Genomic DNA, 13,496 nt, shown 5'->3' on the forward strand with positions numbered 1-13,496 from the left:
TTAGGATCAACCTATGGAAATGATTTTTGGGGCACAACCTATTTAGGCTGTGGCCCATCTAATGGACGGTTTGGATCATCCTACGGTGCGGGCCATACCGTACTTTTAATAAAGTGAGGAGTGCCCTCATCAAAATACAGTAGTGCTGATAACATTTCCCTAAAAAATCTCTCATTTGGATGCTCTTTGGATTTGGATTTAAAATCTTACAAAACAAAATACCCTCATGACATAAAAAAATCAAAATATGCGGGTAAAAATAACAAGAATACCCATGCATCATGGAAAATGACCTAATTAGCCCTATATATGGTTAAAATGACCAAAATAGCCCAGAATCTTGGAAAATGACTAAAATATCCCTGACATAAAAATGAATAAAATACACCCATATCTAGTAAAAAGACTAAAATACCCCCGAGTCATTGAAAAAACTAAAAAATGGCCAAAATACGCCTAGTAATGAAAAGTGACCAAAATATCCCTAATTGTGAAAAATGACTTACGTACCCACATGATATAAAATAATGATCAAAGTACCTAATATCAGGTGGAAATGACCAGAATACCCGGAAGCATTTTCTTCGACCAGGGGCATTATGGTCATTTAAACCAGATATGAGGTATTTTGATAATTTTATTGTTATGAGGGTAATTTAGTCATTATCCATGACTTGGGGCTCATAACATTCGTGTTTTTCATACTTGTGTTTGGATTCGTTATGATATTGGGGACTGATAATTGCAGAATTTGGTATGGTACTTTAACTTGTTAGGCCATGCATATGTGAAGGGGAAGAAGGGGTGGCCCAAGGAAGAAGACGGGGTGAATATATCATCCCCATATGTGAATTATGATGATTTATTATCATGGGTGTCTCTTTGAATGCTGGTTTGCATTGCTGTAACTTGATCATCCAAGAAATAGTATGAAATAGTAACATGTCACTATATCATCCATGAGATTAGAGAAAGTTCTTACAACTTTACTAACAACTTATACTAAGAGGTAAAGAGAACTCTACTAAGTGATCTACTTATAAGAAATCCAGCAAGAGGTTACATTTCAAGTGCTTTAATAATAAAGGTTTTCGTAAAGAAACTCATGTCAATATACTATCTCTGAAGACAGTGCACTATAAACTTCAATACATGAGCATTTTGATGCATACTGGTTTGCAGTTTGCACTTCCAAGAAATAATAGTGTGTCAGCTATGTTATCCATGAGATTGGAGTAATTGACTACAACATTACTGAATTAGTTCACATTAAAGCCATGTTTGGAAACCATGAAAAATTATTCCATGGAATATTCATAGGTCCAACTGTGTGACACGGGCTGTGAAGGAAAGAGAGGAGAGGATGGCATCAAAATCCCTAAAACTAGTGAAAAGAAAATACCTGTTTAAAAATGGGTTTTTGTTATAGTATTTTTAGGAGCTTTTGATGCTCCCCTCCCCTCACTCCCACCCTCTCAAGTCTCCATCTCAAGCCCATCTCTCACAACTGACCCCACAAATATTCCATGGAATATTTTTTAAGGGTGGCCAAACATGTCGTAACAGTTCAAGAGTTCTCCACTAAGTGATGCACATACTAGAAATGTAACATGACATTAGGGTCCTCTCTAGATACCACCAAAATTGGCCCTCATTCGTATGTATAATTCTAATAAATATAGGGAAACGATTTCACATCCCTTTAAATACTACACGACAAACAAGCGGAGCGCATGTTTATTAAAACACTGGAGCGCAGAAATCATTTCCCTAAATATATTATCATTGAGTATTCAAATAGGCCCAGATTCAGTAAAGGTGTTTCTCCCTTCCAACAACAATTTTAACAACTTATTACTGCACTTGGCTTGTCCCCCATAAAAATAAATTTCAAGTTTTTTAACAATTACGGGGCCGTTTGGATACGCGGATTTTAGAATCCAGGTTTTTAGTTTAAAAACAGTGTAAAAGAGGGTTCATGATCTGGCTGTTGTACTGGCAGCGTTTCTTGGATTTTAAGTAAGAAAACCAGGTTTTAGAAATATCATGATGGGGGAGAGGTTTCTAAAATCTGATTTTCTTACTTAAAATCCAAGAAACGCTGCCAGAACAGAATGCAGCAGCCAGATCATGAACTTTCTTTTACACTGTTTTCAGGCTAAAAACCTGGATTCTAAAATCTGCGTATCCAAACGGCCCCTAAGTAAATTTTCACAGACGAGGGCCCATGCTTTAAAACGTATATCTAATATAAATTGATCATAGTAAACATTATAAAATCAGGTAAAGCTCAGAATAGAAAGAGAATACAAGCAATGAATTTTCTGGGTTTTCCCTTTGCTGGTCTGTACATGCAGATATAAGTAACGGTACGAGTACACTGAACTAAGCATTCACTAGATCTATGACATGGACTTTTTCCACTATCAAGAAAACTTTTGAGATAACAATAACACCAACTAAATCAGCAAAAACCAACATCCATTCAAAAAGAGTGTGGCCTACCAACAAAAATAATGAAGAAGCTTGTGTGACCCTGTGGTATCAGCTCCCAACTTTCCCCCGATCTTCCCTTTATTTGTGCTGACTCCTCAGTCTCTCTTCATTGGCATGGCTTCATTGGGGAAATGTGGTATTCACTTGCAAACTAGCTTCACTAGATGGTAGTGGCAATCTGCAAGGCACAAAAAGAGAGGACAGTTGAGTAATGTAACAGATTAAAGGATTTGGGTTCTTACCCTACTGTCGTAAACTGAAAACATTTCACTTTTTACTCTCAAATATATTCAAGAAAGCCGAGCTTTTGACGCATTAGTGTTTCTAGAGGTTGTCAGGAATCCCCTTGACATTATTTGATCATAAAACTTGTCACTATTCTATGCAGTAAATAAAGCTGCTATTATTATTTACTCATCCCAGTAAACGGCGCACGATTTTACTTTTCTCCTTTGTATTGCTCCGACCACATCGGTCGTGGCCCTCCTCTTAATTAATAAAATTCTTTCCATTTCAAAAAACAAAAAAAAGCGTAAATAGAGCTGCTACTAGTCAATATAGAGGGCATTTCATCACAGCTGCTTCTCTCGCAATTCATTAACACTTCGGCTCCAAAAACAGCTTAGTTTATACTCTATGTTGCTGTTCCCCTTTTTCCATTACATGTAACTGGAGATTGCCAATATATGATAATGATTAGATAGGCAAATTTAATCTTTCACCAAAAAAAAGACTTCCAAATTTATCTACACTTGATCCCCCGGTTCACTGCCTTGATGCAAATCCTTCAAAAGGCGTACTGCTCATCATCTAGGCCTGACCGCTGGATCTGGACACCCAACCCAGAACGGTGGGTTCTCCGTGAAATATTTCTTCTGATGCCTAACTGAAGCTTCCAAACCTCCCTCGTGTCGTGCTCGCATATGGTCCCCTCTCATTCTGCCTCGCATCATGGCTTTTGCATGAATGGTGGGGAACTGATGTATTAAAACCGGCGAACGATTGAAGAGGAGAAAGTTTCAAATAGCTAGTTGGTGTGTTCTGTGCCACAACGAGGGGGAAACACTTGACCATTTGCTGCTTCTTTGTCCATACGCACATGTGGTGTGGATGAACATCATCCGATTTTATATGGGGTTTGTGGTCCGAATGGAATGGGGTTTGTCGTCCGAACGGAATAACCGGAACAGCAAAGTCCTGGTAGTATATAGCTCTTGACATTAAATTTGCCGTAATTGCGTGGTCCATGGCCAAATCGATCATTCCTTCGCGGGTCACATATTAAGGAATTGGATCTCTGTAATTTCAGAAAGGAAGCACAGGTCCAACTCGACCCCCAAATGGGAGACACCTCCGATCCGATGGTTTAAACTCGATTTCGACGGCAGTTCCTTGGGCAATCCAGGGAAGGCTGGAATCAGCGGTGTCATCTGTGACGAGAAAGGTAATTTGATGATGTCATGTTCAAGATCCATTGGCATGTGCAACGCGAACGAGGCCGAGGCGAATGCGCTGTTATTTGGATTGAAGTGGTATGCAGAGAATAATTTGGGTCCCCTAATTGTTGAAAGGGACTCCTCCAATGCCATCGCGTGGGCTTCAGGTCGTTTGTCCTGGACCATGGCGGCTCTCCTTCACTCTGGACGAAATTCGCAACCTTATTCGGGTCCTAAGACCTAGACTGGAACACATGCGTAGATCGGCAAACACGATGGCGGATGAGTTAGCTCGCAGTGGGGCACTACAAGATGGGAATCTGATCACTATAACGGATAGCCTAGCTAACCCGTTATGATCTTGATGAGCGGGTCTTCTGGTGTTGTTGGTATGGCGATCTGATCTTCTATGTATGGCTCTGGGGACAACTTGTCCCCTCTCGATGTACATTTTAATGATGATGGAATAAAATTGTTAATTTTTGGAGAAAAAAAAATCACCTGCACTTAGCACCCCCTAAGACATGGGGGCTCTTGATCAGGTACCCCGTGAATTACATTCCCTCAAATTTGACAACAGCATATCAACAGAGCATTTTAATCCTTATCACAAATGGATGCATTTGATACTTTTTTTTTTTTAATGACTGCATTTGATACTGTTAGAAAAGCATAAAGGAGATGTAGGATCGTCACTAACCAGTAATGTTGATTATTGATGCCAACTAGTCTTCATTGTCATGATAATGACCATCAGGTTGATTGTGGTCCCCATCAGCTATTTCATCAACCATTGGAAGGATTCTGTCCAATAGAGCCAACAATGGATTTCGGCCATGGACTTCATGTGGAACATGGATCCCCTCGGGGTTGGCGACTCCACCCCCATTCTGCATGGCTTGTGCCAAGCGTTGATCAACTATTAAATGCTGCAGTTCATCAGGTGGCACTGTAGGTACTGAGTCAGAGAAATCTGAGACCAGGAGATGTGAATACCTGTCGAATTGGGGAAAAAATAAACTGTTGGAAACTGGTATAAATCCAGATTTCAAAACAGAACTAATAATGGAGAGGGATGAATACTAGAAGTTATATATATGCTATAGTGACATGAGATAAATGATTTCATAGCATGCAAATTGAGTAATGTCATAACATGAATCTTAAACAAGGTTTTTGGTTGACAATTTATCAGCTACATCAGCACTGGCCACCCAAAACACAAATAATAAACTGTTGGAAACTGGTATAAATCCAGATTTCAAAACAGAAATAATAATGGAGAGGGATGAATACTAGAAGTTAATGGCTACTGATATCCACGCGATCAAGTTTTGATAATGGGGCGACTCACTTTATTTTACACGTCTATGAAAAGGCTACTGAGAGCTTTTTGATAATTGTAATAGCTTTTAACAGCTGGTTAAAAAATGTAAACAAGGTGAGTTCTTTCCATTATCTGGCGGATGTCAGAACCGATATGAAAATACAAGGGGAAATGAAGAAAAGTGGGAAATATGAAGAAATATGGGAGGAAGAAATGATTAGAAAGTCGGGAAAATAGGAAAAAATACTCAAACGAACAAATTAGGTAACGGTAAAGTTACATATTATTTATTAAAATAGGTAGTGTAGTAAAGATTAATTAAACATTATTATTTATAACAGATGATAAACTATTATTGAACTTTTAAGCATTACTTTTTTCAAGGGAACAGATACAGACAGCCTTTATCATTGATAAGAACCCACATTAGAAACTGAGTGACATGGATAATAAAGAGATTCAGATATCAATTTCAACAGTGTACACATGGAGAATAGAAGATGGCCGGTGCACGCACATGGAAGATGCAAGATGATGGGTTTGGATCCAAAGGTGAGCCCTACGGCTACGGGTACTACCATAATATTGTGTATCCAGGTTCATATGACCATATTACTCATATATCATTCCTCTATATCCTAAGGACTGTAGCCTACAATACAAGTGGTGTGCTCATATTCAATTGCTAATATGATTTTTTTTAAAGAAAAAAGAAAAGAACGAATTATTTCTTCTAATTAAAGGACTTTATTACAAGCTAACTATCCAGTAATTAGAACTCCTTAAAGTCCATTAGCAGAGAAATTATATGATATTTGGCCCTTATTTTATAGAGAAAAATAAGGAGACAAAAGTACAAATGGAACCACTTTTTTAAATGATCCAAGCCATTCATTTGCTGATCCCCACCATGAATAGGTCATGCCCCAAAATCTTTTCCATTGGATGATCTTAAACATTAATATGATTGCTGTAAAATGAATGGTTCAGAAGTTGCATAAACATTGCTACAAAAATTCCACGAAGAGGAGAGTTAGAATTGTCCAATGGGTGAGATTTTTTACAGGCCATTGGACCACAAGTGGAGGATCCAACTTTAACTTTGCCACTCATATTTTCCTTTCGGACACCATATAATCTCTACAATTAAAGTTCATTTGAAAAATTAAAATTAATGGACTTTTCAACTGTCCATTATGGTGGAGCCAATGACTGGGTCTTGGATCTTAATCAAAGCAGGGTCTACAAGTATGATAGGAGTCAAGTGTATAGATAATACTAGTATCTATAGGTCCCCTACATCAGGTTGAAAAAACCAAATGAGGAAAAAAGAAGAAGAGAAACCCATCAATATAAATGAAATTATGGTCAAATATTACCCGATGTATTGGTCTTTATCGATTTTTATTTTTTAGACATAAGACTTGAGAAGATCTTTTATAAGATGCTAAACCCAATAAACCAATATGTATCTGCTGCTTTGTTGATTTTTTGGTTAATGTTGGCCAATAAAATCCGACTGATATAAACACCTATAATGTAGCAGATAGAGGCTGATAATGAGATAAACATAAATCTCAGAAAATAAATGTGCGGGGATTAAAAAAACAATGTATCTGAGATAAATCTATAACTTACTCATTTTTCTCCGATGGGAACGCTTCTTTCCTCACACAATCCCAATCACTAGCTTCACAGTCATTACGACTCAATTCGTCAATCACTAACAGAGTGGTCTCTTTCAACAATGTCTGCAAATCTGGCAACCTCCACAAAAGATAATTCCGTTCCACATAAATATTAATTAAGTGATCCAAGGAAGAGCTTCCAGCTTGAGCTGATCCAAAAAAGGAATGCTTAAGTATTTTTGTCCATGCTGGATCCTTTAAAGGAACCTTTGCCACTAATTTCTTCAGGACCAATGGGTGGAGCATCAAAGCTTGCTTCATAAGATCAGTTGATGTAGATTTTTCAGTCTGCGTAGGTGCATCTTTCACTGTGGTTTCACGCTCGAGATAAAAACGACAAACAGCGAGGGAATATGAAAAGTTTGGGAACAACCAAAGAGAGTAATCACTAACAAACCCCTCAGAAAACCTTTCCAACCATGCATATTCCTCTGACCTCAAAGAAAAATAATCAATGCAAAAAATTGCTCCCATTGGATCGTCTAAATCCAATGAAAGTAATAGCTTGCAGACCTCAAGAGCTGATCGGTGACAACCCCGTCTATCCATGTTTCGCATGTGACTGAAAAGAGCTGAGAATATTGGCTTATTTGAATCATGACTATATTTCAAATGGCAATTACCCTGTAATGCGTTGAATGAAGGATGCCATGCACACTCCAATGCAAATAAGCACTTTTCAATAGAGTCAGCAGATTGTTGATGTTCTCCTTGAAACTTCAATACCTCTGCAATGGTTAAGAGCGACTCAACATGATAGGGATGGTATGCTAAGATACTTGCAATGCCATTGAGGTCATGGATGCCTTTGGCGGCATCAAATGCTCTTTGTGCTTGAGCATAGGAAGCTGAGTGAACATATCTGTACGTAAATAGTGAAATAAGAAAGAATTAGAATACAATTACAAACACAGAATAATCATCTCATAAATATGCAAGAATATAATATAAATACACTTTTTGCTGAAATGCTATCCAGTTCAGCAGAGTCTTCCACGTGGTGGCAAAACATAAACTTTGCCAAAAAATGATCTTTTCTGGTTTATAGAATAATGAAGCACATAAAGATGACAAATAAAAAGATCGTATACATATTCCTATATACTCACACAAATACATCATTCTTCATAAGCAGGCCGGCGGGGGTTTTTTTTTTTTTTTTGTTGGATGGCGTGCCAAGTAGGCCGGTGGTTTAGGTATCAAATGTATTCAAAATCAGAGTTCTGCTCTTTGGCTAAATGGTGGAGGAGACTTTGTTGCCACCCTGAAGATCTCTGTGCACTATAATTATAGCTAAATCCTATATGTGCTAAAATTTAAGTTTAAAATTTAAGTTTTAGCACATATAGGATTTAGCTATAATTTTAGTGCACAAAGAGGTAACCCGGGTCCTACAGTTAATGGTGGTATGAATAGAGATGACCAGTGCTCTACAGTTAAGGCTATCATAGGCCCAGTTGGTGAAGGATCCTTATGAAGGGGCAATCCGCACACTTCCCGAAGGATTAAAGGTGATCTGCCATTTTTTATGTTAAGTTCTTACATGATGATAATGGGATAGAGAAGAGAAGAGATGGAGAATGGCGTGAGAGAGGGTTGGAGTTCTCTCCCACACGATTTCATATTTATATGATGTATATATAACAAAGCCCAAATACCCTTTAACACCCCCTCAAGCTGGAGTGTATATATCATACAACCCTAGCTCGTTACAAATATCTCTCAACTTGGATTTTGCCAATGGTTTGGTGAATACATCAGCCAACTGATTTGTAGACCTAGTGACGATGGTAATAATCTCTCCACTCTGAAGTTTCTTACGAACGAAGTGACAATCAACCTCAATATGCTCTGTCCTCTCATGAAACATTGGATTAGAAGCGACATGAATTGTTGCCCTATTGTCACAATGCAACAGTGCTAGGGATGGAGAACGAATACCAATCAGTTGCAGAAGAGACCACAACCATGTCAACTCTCCACATGTGTGACCCATAGCTCGGTACTCAGCTTCTGCGCTCGATCTAGATACAACATCTTGTTTCTTACTACGCCAAGAGACAAGATTTCCTCCTACAAACGTGCAGTAGCCTGTAGTTAATCTCCTATCTGCTAGAGATCCTACCTAATCTGCATCTATGAACCCCTCTAGTCTCATATGATTATGCTTCATGAAAAATAAACCTTTTTCTAGGAGCACTCTTCAAGTATCTAACTATCTGAAGGGAAGTTGCCCAATGTGAAGTACAAGAACTCATGAACCGGCTCACTGCTCCCACTTCATATGATATGTCAGGGCGAGTCACAGCCAAGTATATCAACTCACCAACCAATCTTCTATACCTGTCAGCGTCCTCCAACAACTCCCCCTGATCCGGAAGAAGCTTCACAATGGGATCCATAGGATTGGTTTGAGTTTAGGTCTTTATTATAGTAAGCAATATTTCAATGAACATAATCCACATGCAAATTTTCAAGGATAGGTTTCCACATCAGCGATAGACACCATGGTGTGCTACATTTTATGGCAGAAAAGTTCTGTGATAAACATCTACAATGGGTAAGATGGATTGTCCTTGATTAAGATAGTCATATGTTATGCGTGGACTCCGCTGCAAGCCTACCACCTATTTTGTTATAGACTGATTGGGATTTAGAAGGCTGAGTTTTGGTGTACAACATGAGGCCAACGTTTGAAAAATATGCTAGCCAGCATAGAGATGATCGTCATTAAGTTGAGTAATTTCTCTTCTCCTTGCATTTTTTTTTTTGCTCATTAACCATAAGCCCCAAAGAAAATCTCTTGTCACTAAGTTCTGATTAATCAGTTTTTTTTTCTAGACATTACAAGACAATTTCCTTATCTGTAAGTCATTTCATAGTTAAAAATGTTCCCACCAAATCCACAGACATAAGGAGCATCATTAATGGAGTGCAATGAGCCAATGAGACCCTTCTCTTATAATCCATCGAAAATGATATAACGACTACATTGTTAATCAATGGATGAGAAACGTAGAGACTGAAGAGAGCAAAGTGTTAAATAACCAATATTGATGCATGTTCTTTTAATGTCGATGATAATAGTCCCCTAGAATACTGTAATGAAAAATAAAATGTATGAACTACAAACTAAGAGCAAAAACGATGGATCCATGCAGCTTAACCTAATTTATCAACTGCAGGACACAGAAGAGATCCAGCTCATGTGAAATTATTTCCCAACAGTATGAACAGTATCTTAGTAAATGGGAGAAATAATATTGAGAGAGAGTGGTCCAAGTAATTGCTCAAATATAAGACAATCTGATGCAAAACTACTAAAGGGATGTTAAGTCACCTAAAAAAATGTTGGTTATCTTTAGTTTCTAACATTTCCATGGACAAAGATCCATCCCAACGAGGCCAATAACTAGGCGGAGAAACAAGAATTGTTTTTCTATGAGCGTAACTTCCACGTCTTCCACCATGCATCTGTCTTGAACTTCCACTGCTATGACTTTTCTCAAAGGAGTCCACAACTTTCGAACCAAAAATCCTTCGCAACTCATTTTCAGCCCTCAAAAATTTGGGCTCCATTGCTAATATTGATGATGCAAAGTTCTTGGAGTTGGACTGCACTTTTACATTTGCTGCTTTGGTTTTTTCAAACCTAGCCTGACAGGTTGTGTCCATTGATAAACTTTCTAAAATCACATCTAGCGGCATTTCAGATTTGTTTCTAGTAAAAGGCGGACCCTCCTTGCTCCTCTTCTTTTTCTTCTTGGGCTTGCTATTAGCCAATGGAATTTCTCTCGAAGATCCCTTCACTACAAATGGTCCTTCTTCAGTAACTTCTCCAATTGGGGCCTTATCAACTAAATCCTGTTCAACCTCCTGCAAAAAGACAATGACGGCTGACCATTAACCAGAGAGAGTGCTGGATGAAATTGAGATATCTCAACCCATATCTACTCTTCAATGCAACTCAGTCAACTCAGACAAATATCAAACTTAAATTGAAAAAAAATAATAGAAAGAGGCCCTTCGTTTTATGCATCATCTAGCAATTTGTCGTTTTGATACAAGTTTCCAAGGAGCAGGCATACACTAGAAAACAAAGCATACAAGTTCTTTCAAAAATGTTTCTCTGAATTAAGATTGTACTTCATGCTTGCATAACATAGAAAATGAAAATACAGGTAAACAAGTAAATATCGTGAGATGATAAAAGTTCCCCTTGCCAGAGAGTAGCTAAACAACTTAGGATGGCAAAAAAGAATACATGGACAAGAAAAAACAAGGGCCTGACAAATGGCATTGGCTGATTGGCATTAACCAAGGATACAACATGAGACTCCAACATTATTAGAACCAGCTGAAATCAAACCTGGAAGGAGTCTCCAACTAACCAACTGAAATCAAACCTGAAAAGGACTCTCCAACTGAAATCTCATACAGAATATCCGCAAAAACGTCTCAGCTAGTCTGCATTGGTTACTGAAAACAATTACACGAGGACCAATGGAGGAAGAATCCATTTCAAAAAAGAAACCAATGCCCATAATGGTACTTGTATTTTTTTTTAGCATTTGAGTCTCATGGGAGTCTAGGAGATGGCGTGTGGCTAAGCAGGTTAGAAATTTGGATTTGATGAGATTTTCTTCTTATCTTTATGTGATAGGAGTCAAATACAAGTATGAGTCTAATAGGTGTTACTATTATTTTTCTATTTAAAGATCACTATGCAGTGCAAGATGGACGTTTTGGCTGTTACGCTTCTTTATTTTATTCTTTTTGTGATTAGGACTTAGGAGGGTGAAGGCTCCTCTCGAATAGAGCCTATTTCTTCGTCTTCTGCGCTTCATCTTCAAGATTGGGAGAACACAAAAAAGGAACGTAACACATAAACCCGGCACGAAACACAACCAAAGAATTAAAAAACTAGCCATTTAAAGAACCAAAAAACGAAGGCTATAAAATTTTCCTGAAAACTGGTGTGAGGATTATTACATTGGTAATAGGTAAGCAATGTTAGGTTAACAGTCAGTCAGCCTTTTTCTCTTCTTTTTTTTTCGCAGGACGTCTGCTAATTCAAAACCAAAATTCCCTATACTTGGTGGCAATTTACATTGATAAACATTTATTTCGAGCACTCAAAGATCCTCACAGAGAGTTGAACGATTGCTGAGATTTACAAAATTATACAGAACAGATTCAATCCATTCCATGGATATTCGAGAATCGAATTCCTTGACACAATTTTAAAAAATGTAATACGTACATGTTATGGTCTGTAGCTAGCCATTAAGGGGAGGGTGCCCAAGTCCCTTGTAAGCCCACGCACATCCTTTCACTTTTCTGATGTGGGATCTGTTTTCTTTTGCGTGTAACCCCCAACATGGTCTATATGATGTAGCTACAAAGTAGTAATTGTAGGATTATGCATTTTAGATTTGTGGGCGTTAGTTACTTATTATGTATGGTGTAAGTGGGTAAATGGGTCCGTGATGTGGCACACCTTTGTGTTTATATTTAAGGAGTTGTATATCTTAATGAAAATGGAAGAATTTTACAGCAAAAAAGGGAAACTTATGTTTCAGGAGAGTCATGCTTCCTCTCGAATAGAACCTTTATGAGGTCCGGTTGCCTCGAATCAACCTTTCCCCCCTCTTTTTCTGTCTCTTCCTTTGTTTATTTATATTACAGTTAATTAGGCACTTAACAAGTGGTATAAGAGCGGTCGATCCTGCTCCATTGCTGCGTGTTGGGAGATAACATGTACGTATCAAAATAATCCTAATTTTTATATGCGAGTAGAATCAGTCTATCAAAACCCTAATTTCTCAATAACATGTACGTATCAAAATAACCCTAATTTTCATATGAGTGTAGTGTCAGTTTATCAAAGCCCTAATTTCTCAATAGCATGTACGTATCAAAATAACCCTAATTTTCATATGCATGTAGTACGAGTTTATTAAAACCCTAATTTCTCAACCTAAAGAAAGAACATGACAAAGGAATCACGAAAACTGACCTCGTCGTCGAGGAGATCAAAGGGGTTCCTGAAAGGAGAGGACTGATCAGATTCTTCGTCATCGTCAGATTTTGGTTCGGGATCGAGAGATTTCTGTTGATTTTGTTCTTGCTCTTTGAGAACTTTTCTCAGTAATCGCGCAGACATGGTTTTTCACTTCCGAATCAACCGAGGTGGTTGAGGTTTACAGTTTTTGCGAAACACGAACAGGAAATCAATTTAAGAAAAAAAGAAGGGTTTTTGGATTTAAGAGCTTGTTGGGTTGGCAAGAATTCATTTGCACCTGGAAAGGGCACTTTATTTTACCTTGTTTTTGGCTGGTTGGTTCAATAAACAGGCAAGGGGTGCAACTCGGGGCGGGTTCAACCCGAACCCAACAACCCTGAAAAGAACAAAATAAAATAAAAATTCGGGTCGGGTTTCCCGAAACCCAGGTTGAGTTCGAGTTGAGGGCTCGACACCCGAGTGAAACCTGACATTTTTTTAATATGTATTTATTCTAGTAAGCTTAGAAACTCAGGTTGGATTGG

The 13,496-nt window shown here is 38.1% G+C and overlaps 1 protein-coding gene across 2 annotated transcripts; it reads right to left on the minus strand.

Moving 5' to 3' along the window:
- Positions 1-2,492: 2,492 nt before the first annotated feature.
- LOC143847179 (transcription factor-like protein) lies at positions 2,493-13,283 on the minus strand. 2 transcript variants are annotated; one of them, XM_077355910.1, is made up of 5 exons: positions 12,967-13,283; positions 10,288-10,823; positions 6,898-7,809; positions 4,639-4,928; positions 2,493-2,675 (listed from the first exon to the last, which is right to left on the minus strand). In XM_077355910.1, exons 1-4 carry the CDS (start codon positions 13,111-13,113, stop codon positions 4,658-4,660), a joined length of 1,866 nt encoding a protein of 621 aa, XP_077212025.1. In that variant the 5' UTR covers positions 13,114-13,283; the 3' UTR covers positions 2,493-2,675; positions 4,639-4,657. The 2 variants fall into 2 exon arrangements, with proteins under 2 accessions (XP_077212025.1, XP_077212026.1); XM_077355911.1 differs by having other exon boundaries at positions 2,493-2,674; positions 4,633-4,928.
- Between the last annotated feature and the right edge of the window lie 213 nt (positions 13,284-13,496).

This window comes from Tasmannia lanceolata, unplaced genomic scaffold (genome assembly GCF_043159265.1).
Source record: "Tasmannia lanceolata isolate RefF3 unplaced genomic scaffold, GAP_Taslan_0.1 ptg000015l, whole genome shotgun sequence".
NCBI lineage: Eukaryota > Viridiplantae > Streptophyta > Magnoliopsida > Canellales > Winteraceae > Tasmannia > Tasmannia lanceolata.

What these genes read in the sequence shown, in the direction of transcription:
- LOC143847179 (XM_077355910.1), bottom strand. Translation starts at nt 13,113, where the DNA reads ATGTCTGCGCGATTACTGAGAAAAGTTCTCAAAGAGCAAGAACAAAAT. An exon ending in GATAACCAACATTTTTTTAG is followed by an intron (nt 7,810 to 10,287) that starts GTGACTTAACAT and finishes ATTTACGTACAG; the next exon opens with ATATGTTCACTCAGCTTCCT. An exon ending in TTCCCATCGGAGAAAAATGA is followed by an intron (nt 4,929 to 6,897) that starts GTAAGTTATAGA and finishes CCAATTCGACAG; the next exon opens with GTATTCACATCTCCTGGTCT.